Genomic DNA, 7,902 nt, shown 5'->3' with positions numbered 1-7,902 from the left:
GGGACCGTGCTTCCCAGCTGCCCTGCCTGCCTGCCCTTCCCCAAACTCCGATTGCTGGTTTTGCTTTTTTTGGTGGTTTTAGTGCCTCGCGGGCGCGCTGCCAGGGCACGGGCTGCCTGCCAGCAGGTTACCCGGAGCCCCTAACCCTGCCACAGCGGGGCTCAGCCCTGCGTGGGGTGCAGGCTTTGCCCGTGGCCCCGTTCTGTGGCCCCCACATCTGCCCTTGCTTTGCTGCCAGCGCTCTCCGGCGATGCAGCGCTCTGCGCCCAAGCAAGGAGCATGCACTGATGGTGCACCCCGTAGAGCCGGGGCGAGCCCGGGCTCCTGCACCACTCTGCAGGGCGGCAAAGCCGAGTGCGCCGAAGTTTGCCAAGCATCGGAGGCTGGGGTCTCTGCTCCCGCAGGGGTCCGGGACGGTGCAGGCAGGGATGCCCCGGCCTGGGAAGGTGAACGTGGATGGTGCTGCCTGCACCGGCTGGGAACAGCGGGGCCAGCCGGGGCGCTGGGGTTGGCTCAGCAACACGGGACTGGGTGCCGCTGGGAAAATGCAGTGACTGTTGGACCAGAGGCCGTGCCGGGGAATGTGCAAGCTGGCGTTTGCTTTGCAAAGGCGATCGCTGCCCTCGTTATCCAGCAGATTCAAAGGGGAGTGAAAACGCTAACCCGGAACGCACAGCCCCGCCACGTGAGCGTTGCTGGGGTGCTGTCCTGGCCGGCGGTGCAGGCAGCGTCTTTCTGCAGCGCTGAGCGAAGGGCCAGACCTGGGACCTTCACGTAGCAATGGGGGTGATGGCCGTGGGGGCAGCAGAGCTGGCGAAAGGTCCCACACGGGACAGGGCAAGGCAGGGGACCGAGGGAGAGGATTGCTGAAAACAGGAACGGGGCCACACGAGCATGGGGACAGCACGGAGCAGAGTGAAAAGGGAGCTGGAAGGCTCCCGGCACTGTGCTGTGGGGCTCACGGTGTAGGAGCAGCAGCGGTGGCCGGGACCACCCGGTGGGCAGCCCCCCACAGCGCCCCGGGAAGGGGCTTGGCCAGCTGCCGGCCCCTCTGGCAGGGACAGGGCTTAGTCATCTCTCACTGACACCGTTTGATGTTTGGACTCAGTCCCAAAAACTTAAATTAAACAACTTGGTGCTCTTACGTGCAGGAAACATGTCTCCGGCTGGCTGAGAACGTCCTGCCGCAGCGGCGGCTCCCACCGAACCGCAAGCAGGACTGGAGTGGGCATCTCCTAAATCTCTGCGTGTTAACCCAGTGCTCTCCAAGCTGCCTCGAACCACCAAGTAGCTAAAACCCGCGGCCCCAGACAACATTTGGGGCCGAGGGTCTGCCAGCATGGGGAGAAGAGCCAAGCCCCCCCCCCGGCTGAGCCCGACGCAGCTCCTGGGCCCCCCGTCTCCGTGACGCTGAACGCGGAGGGGATTGCAGGCATCAGCCTGGCGAATTATGAAAGTCAGGATTAAAGGGCAGGGGGGGAGCAAAATGCCCCGGATGCTTTTTGGCAGGCGATGAAAAGAAGGTTTAGCGGCAGCTGCCAGCTGGGCGCCGGCGGAGAGACAACTGCGGGTCCGACTCCATGCCGGGGTCCCCAGGACGGCAGCCGCGGTGCATCCCCAGCACAGCCACTTTCTCTCTCCTCGCTGCAAAGCAGGAGGGACCCGAGTGCCTCCCGGGCATCCTCACTGCTTCTCTGGGCAAAGGGAGGGAAGGAAAGCTGCCCCCAGCCAATAGACCTGTGGGGAAATTGCAGTTTTAGGGCATCGCCTGCCGTCATTACCAGCGCGGGTCAGGGAGCTGCTGCTACCGAGGAGAGAGAAAAGAGGCTGCAGCTGCTTTTCAGTTGCCTTCAAAACAGATTTAGCTCTGCGGCCGGCCACAGATGGGGCTGCGTGGCCAGACTGCCTGTGAGATACAATCTGAGCTCTCGCAGTGAAGCCGGAGACTTTAGTTGCTAATAGAGATACAGCAAATTAACCGAACTTAATTCGGAGGGTCAGCACACAATGCTTCCACCTGTTTTGCTGTGGTTCTGCCATCTGCTACCCCTCTACCTGATGCAAAAGAGGCTTTTTTTCCCCTTTCTCCTGACGCCGCGGGCTTTGTTAAGTCGTGTCATATCTCATCAGGGCTGCAGCGGCAGGACAATGGGCAGCGAGAGCCGAGCTGAGGGAACATATGCAAACTTTTGGAAGCTTTCCTCGCCAGAGCCAACGCAACCGAGGGGCTACTTAAACCGCTCTCTATTCTGCTACAGAAAACAGTTTCATATCCAGATCTTGTTTTCCAAATGGCTAATTAAGTGATTCTGCAAGCAGCGTATCGAACACCGCTCTGCATCGCTCAGCTGCACTCACCGGCACGCTGCACCACACTTCAGCAAACTCCGCCTTGGAAAACGGCTGCTGCTGTTCACGAGCTGGAGGAAAACGCCAACATAAGCAAACCTTTAAAGCACACGCTGCCAAAAGCTCCGCGAGGGACCACCAAGGGTCCCGTCTGCAGCCCCGCTCCACCGGAGCCAGTGGGACCGTGCCAGCTCGCAGCCCAGGTTGTGCAAGCGTTTTGGCACTCGCGGCGGGAGGATGGAGGCTTTTAGGTGCGACAGCTGAGAAAGCGTGATCTTTGACACAGCTGCCATTAGAAGAAATCCTCCCCGGAGGTCTCCCAGGCTGAGACGGGCCATATGGCAGCGAGAGTAAGTTCCCGGAGAAACCCCAAGTTCAACCCGGCACTTGGAAACCCTGCGGAGCGGCCGGCGAGAGCGAGATGCTGCCCGCCGCGCTGGCAGCCAGCTGGCCCGGGGGGGCTGGGGGAACAGGTCTCCTCCGCCGGGCTCAGACACCCACGGTTTAGCTAAGTCGGCATCAGAAGAGCGAGCTTGAGCCCCCAGCTGCAGAGCGGTCTTAACAGCTCGGGCCGACGTGAAGCGTTGCTTCACAGTAGCAGCAGTTGAGAAGAGTCCAGCACGCCTCTCCCCATCAGGGGTATTTGCAGGGGGAAGCACTCGCAGGGTCGTTTGCAACATCACTGCCACCAGCAACACGCTATGTCTCACGCCAGCGTGCCCAGGCTCCGGGGCAGGAGCCTGCCAGCCGGCGTAGCACGGCCGGTGCGCTGGTAGCTCTGCCGAAACGCCACCGTCCCCACCGCCGGTGCAGTAAGTCAGGATAAGTCTGTAACTTCGGACTATTACAGGCTTCAGACTACGCTCAGGAAAGGTATTTCTTGCAAGTATTAGCGCAGGCTGCAATGCCTGTGACTCACCGGGAAATTATAATGTGGCCTGGCAGAAGACAAACTGGAGAGAGGGAACAGACGACTCCTTACAGCAGAAGGATGCACGCCAAGCTGCAGCTGTCAGGAACGCCGGCCGCGCTCCGGAGGTGCCGCTTGCTTTTCCTTACTGCTCACACCAGGAAAGGTGCCGGTCACTGCACTGCTGCTGCTGCCCACCCGGCCCAAGGCGCGGGCAGGGTCCTGCGCGGCAGTCGGGCTGCACACCCTGCAGCGCTGGCCCGTGTAGGAGGGCGATGTGGGTACCCAGCAGCCGGGCGTCACCGTCACCCGCACCCGGGACCTCGCACCGCGCCAAACACAGCGGCAGCCGCGGCGCTGATCGGAGCAGCGAGCGCACGCCGTGCCAGCCCCAGCTAACGTGTGAGCTGGAGGCCAGAGCTGCGGAAGCTGCCTCCAAAGTTTGGGATTTCTCAACAGGCCGCCTTACCTTTCCCGGCCAGCAAGGCTGGAAGTGAAACTACGCTGTTGACTACACGCAGAGCATGTATTTTAAGACTCTGCTGCCTTATTTGCCTCCTCTGGGCCCAGCGCCAGCAGCCCAAATACTACAAGAGGCGGTGGGGTGTCCCCTAAGGCAAGGCTTGGGGTGACCCCCGCCCCGGGCAGGGATCTGGCGGAAAGGTCTCGCCCTGCTTCTGACCACGCAGGATGAGGAGGAACCAATTCAAACCCAACAAAAGATATCACAGCGGACGCACGGATCAGAAACCATGTCCCAGGAGACGCCGCAGATGTGAAAGCCGGGGCCCGTGTGAAGGAAAGCGTGAGTTCCTGGAAGGACGGTGGCACGCAGAGGGCAGCGGCCCCCGTGCTCCTGTCCCCGGCGCTGCAGATGCTCTGCAGGGCTGTGGGTTAAATCACATTGTGCAACTCGGGCCCGGCGCTGCCCGTGGGTCCCTCCCACCTCCCCAGTTGACTCTTGGCATAAACGTCGGCACCGTCACGACCTGCAAAATGCTGCTCGTAACCTTACGCCGAGGGACCGCCGTATCACATTCCTGCTGGAAACCATGCGTCAAAATATTGTTTGCTTTCACCACTGCCAGTGCTACAGACCGTACCAGATATTTCACAATATTTTGTGCTGAGGTTTTAAAGAGCTGGTGAGGTTATTTCCTGAGCGTGCTGGCGTTCACTTGACGGGGAACAGCAAGAGCGCAATCTTTGTGGTTGCTGGGAAGACAGACAGCTTCATCCTCATGGTGAATTTACAGGGAAACTTGTGGGCTTTGGAGGCCCCGACAGCTGACAGCGCCAGACCGCTCCGACGACGCCCCGATGCAGAAAGGCGTTGGGCTTTGCCAGGCCAAGCTCTGCCCCGCGCTACCGACTGCAAGGCCAGAGCGAGATGCACGACCTCCGCGGGAGGACGTACCCGGCCGCCACCGACACGCGAGCTGGCGGAACTGCCGGGGGTACGGCCCGTACTCCCAGCTGCTATCTCCGGGTCCCACCATACATCGCTGACGCCCGCCGCTGCCGCAGGCAGGGACAACGGCGGGCAGCGAAGCGCCCGCGTCGCAGCGGGAGCGGGCAAGCTTCACGTTGCTCGGCTCTGCCGGCAGGCAGCCAGAGGCCTCCGCCTCGGCTCCGGCTCCGCTTCAGCTCCGTGCGGCGCGGGGAACGCGGCCCCGCCCGCCACCCCCGCGGGCAGCCGGTGGCCCGGCCCGGCCCTCGGCCGCTGCCCGCTCCCGCGGGGGCCCCGCTCCGCCCCCTCCCCAGGCCCCGCCCCTCCGTCCCCTCCCGCCGCCAATCAGCAGCCGCCGCCCCGCCGGTTCCCGCGGCAGCCGCGGCGCGGGGTCAGGCCGGCCGTGCTCGGCGGCGAGGGGGAGTGGCCTCATTTGCATGAGCCAATGGGAGGGAGGTATGCAAATATGGCCGGCGCGGGTTGGCCGGTGGCGGGTCGGATAACGCCCGCGGGGCGCCTTTGTGCCGCAGAGGCGGCGGCGGCGCGGAGCGAGCGGGGCGGGCACCGGCACCGGCAGCGGCACCGGCAGCGGCAGCGGCACCGGCAGCGGCACCGGCACCGGCAGCGGCTGCACTATGACTCTGGAGGAGCTGCCTGGGGACCACCGCACTGCCGGGAGGTACGGGACGGGTGCGGTACGGGACGGTAGAGCGGGGGTGCGGCGGAGGGGTGGCGGCCCCGGGTGACGGGCGGCCTGTCTGTGCTTGTCCCGGCGGCAGGATGGAGCAGGCGGGGGACGCGCTGGAGGAGGTGCTGAGCAAGGCGCTGAGCCAGCGGAGCCTCACCCTCGGCGTCTACGAGGCCGCCAAGCTACTCAACGTGTGAGTGACCTCCCCCCGGTCCCCGTCCCCCCCCCCTCCAGCCCCGGTGTTCCCCCGCCGGTGACCGCGGCTGTTCCCCGCAGGGACCCGGACAACGTGGTGCTGTGCCTGCTGGCGGCCGACGAGGAGGAGGCGGGGGACGCGGCCCTGCAGATCCACTTCACCTTAATCCAGGCCTTCTGCTGCGAGAACGACATCAACATCCTGCGCGTCAGCAACCCGGCGCGGCTGGCCCAGCTCCTGCTGCCCGCCGCCGGCCCCGAGCCGCCCGCCGACCTCCACTGCGTCCTCGTCACGGTGAGCCCCGCCAGCACCCGCTCCCGGAGCACCGGGCCGCTTTGTCCTGCGCCTCGCACCGCTGCATGCGGAGGAGGACGCGCTCGGAGCCCTTCAGCCACCGGTTCTGCCGCCCTGCGTCTGCCCCGGGACGGCCCGGTGCTGCGGGGGGGGGAACGGCCCGGTGCTGCGGGGGGGGGAACGGCCCGGTGCTGCGGGGGGGGGGGGCGGCCCGGTGCCGGGCAGCTCGTCCCGAAACAGGCGGCCGGCGCGCTGCGGCGGTCTGGCTGCAAGGCAGAACTCGTCTTTCCAGTAGGCGCTGCTGAACGTGCAGAGCGCGTCTTTTATCCTGCAAAGCCTGGAATCGAGCGCAATTTCAAAATGTCATTTGGTAAAACCGGAACTGACCGCGCCTGCGGCACGGCCGCGGCCCTCGCTCGGGGCTCGGACCCGTGTCCGGCACGGAGAGGGTCCCACGCGACCTGTGAGGGCCCAAAGGAAACTTTATTTTTTTTTCTTTTTTCCTCTTCTTTTTGCTTTTCCTACTCTGCCCTGGAGTCCAAGGCTGTGAAACTCCTCGCGTGGTCCTGGGGTGGGTTTGTTGGGTGCCTCGGTGGCAGTTTAAGATGATTCACGCTCCTGGGTTTTCTGCTGTGCTCCCCCCCACCCCCCTTTCTGTGGGGGCTGTTTTTGCTTCTCTGTTAACACGCTCCCCGCTCTCTCTCTTTCCAGAACCCCCATGCCTCGCAGTGGAAGGATCCAGCGCTGAGTCAGCTGATGTGCTTCTGCCGGGAGAGTCGCTACATGGATCAGTGGGTGCCAGTGATTAACCTCCCCGAGCGGTGACCGCGCTGGGATGAAAACGAACTGAACCGAATTGCACTGAAGTTTTGCAATACTTTAGCAGTTGCTCAGGAAATAACTCCCTGCCCTGGCACAAGGATTACGGGGGAGGGGGGAGGAAAAAAAAAACCCAACAAAACAAACAAACAAACAAAAAGATAAAACTGAAGTCAAGGGGGTAGGCTGAACGACGTGGGACTGAAGAAAAGTGACTCTGAAGCGATGGGGATGAAGAGCAGCGCCTGCGTTGCCGGAGGAGTGAGCCCTGCCTGACGCAGGGGTGCCGCACGGCCGCCTCGCTCACAGAAAATGCCCGACACCCTTCACTTTTTTTTTTAAAAAATTGCAACTTAACAGTTTCTGGTTTAAATACCTTAAAGAGCAAAAAGGTTAATCGAAACATTTTACACACAATTTTATTGTATTTTTGGGGATGTTAATTCTCAAGTTTTTATGCTAAGATATATAATAAGTTATTTTATGATATTGATGAAAAAAATTATTTATACTCTGAGGTTTGAGAACCAGAATGCCCTTAAGCAGTTGGTCTGCAACCACACGTCTTTTAACAGTTGGCTGTTAAAAACAGCTACCTTAATAGAACTGTTTGAAATTGCATAGTGTTTTGTTTTTCGGGTTTTTGGTGGTTTGTTTGGTGGTTTTTTTTGTTTTTTTTCTTTAGGTTTTTTTTTTGAAATAAAAGTTTACACTCAAACCCTTGGTCCGGGTCTTCTTTTCTTACCCCATTCATTAGCGTACAGTCAAAAGGGCTCATTTGGCAGCTGCTTCCTTGTCCTGGCCACGGGCAAGGTCCTGTTGCGCTGGTCCTGGGTGGCTTTATTCCTAACCCCTCCCACACCATTAAATGAAAAAAAAAAAAAAAAAGCAGCTGATGTGCTGCAGGAAATGTTGGAAATGTTATTTATTTTTCTTGAACGCTGCCACTTACCAGCAGAGTTTAAAAAAAAAAAAACAAACCAAACCCACACCAAGAGGAAGCATTATTGTTGAGGCTCCAACGCTCCTGCAGAGCCCGAGTCTTGGAAGGGGGGGAATCCGGATTCCTTGTAAGAGGAAAACTTGACGCGCTGTTCCCTTTCCCGGGAAGGCGTCAGTCCGTGCGTTGCACCCCAGACTGCTGCAAACCCTCCTGGGTTTGTTCCCTGTGCCCCCCCGGCACTGCCCCTGCCCCT

At 61.0% G+C, this 7,902-nt stretch overlaps 1 protein-coding gene and 1 long non-coding RNA gene across 5 annotated transcripts in view; one reads left to right on the top strand and one right to left on the bottom strand.

Moving 5' to 3' along the window:
* Window positions 1–4,521, bottom strand: part of LOC140653835 (uncharacterized) — a 20,592-nt gene extending 16,071 nt beyond the window's left edge. For all 3 annotated transcript variants that reach the window (XR_012043244.1, XR_012043245.1, XR_012043243.1), the window contains exon 1: window positions 2,359–4,521. This is a non-coding gene — a long non-coding RNA (uncharacterized lncRNA). The remainder of the gene's footprint in view (window positions 1–2,358) is intronic.
* GADD45A (growth arrest and DNA damage inducible alpha) lies at window positions 3,338–6,967 on the top strand. 2 transcript variants are annotated; one of them, XM_072866396.1, is made up of 5 exons: window positions 4,037–4,716; window positions 5,240–5,388; window positions 5,489–5,590; window positions 5,674–5,887; window positions 6,599–6,967. In XM_072866396.1, the coding sequence occupies exons 1-5, from the start codon at window positions 4,501–4,503 to the stop codon at window positions 6,710–6,712; spliced, it is 795 nt and encodes a 264-aa protein (XP_072722497.1). In that variant the 5' UTR covers window positions 4,037–4,500; the 3' UTR covers window positions 6,713–6,967. The 2 variants fall into 2 exon arrangements, with proteins under 2 accessions (XP_072722498.1, XP_072722497.1); XM_072866397.1 differs by lacking the exon at window positions 5,489–5,590 and having other exon boundaries at window positions 3,338–4,716.
* Window positions 6,968–7,902: the final 935 nt, after the last annotated feature.

Source organism: Ciconia boyciana, chromosome 7 (genome assembly GCF_034638445.1).
Source record: "Ciconia boyciana chromosome 7, ASM3463844v1, whole genome shotgun sequence".
Lineage (NCBI taxonomy): Eukaryota > Metazoa > Chordata > Aves > Ciconiiformes > Ciconiidae > Ciconia > Ciconia boyciana.
This window is presented reverse-complemented; position numbering and strand designations above follow the sequence as displayed.

Coding starts and splice junctions, on each gene's coding strand:
- GADD45A (XM_072866396.1), top strand. CDS start 4,501: ATGGTGAATTTACAGGGAAACTTGTGGGCTTTGGAGGCCCCGACAGCT. Junction 5,389..5,488: donor GACCACCGCACTGCCGGGAG/GTACGGGACGGG, acceptor TCCCGGCGGCAG/GATGGAGCAGGCGGGGGACG. Junction 5,591..5,673: donor GCCGCCAAGCTACTCAACGT/GTGAGTGACCTC, acceptor TGTTCCCCGCAG/GGACCCGGACAACGTGGTGC.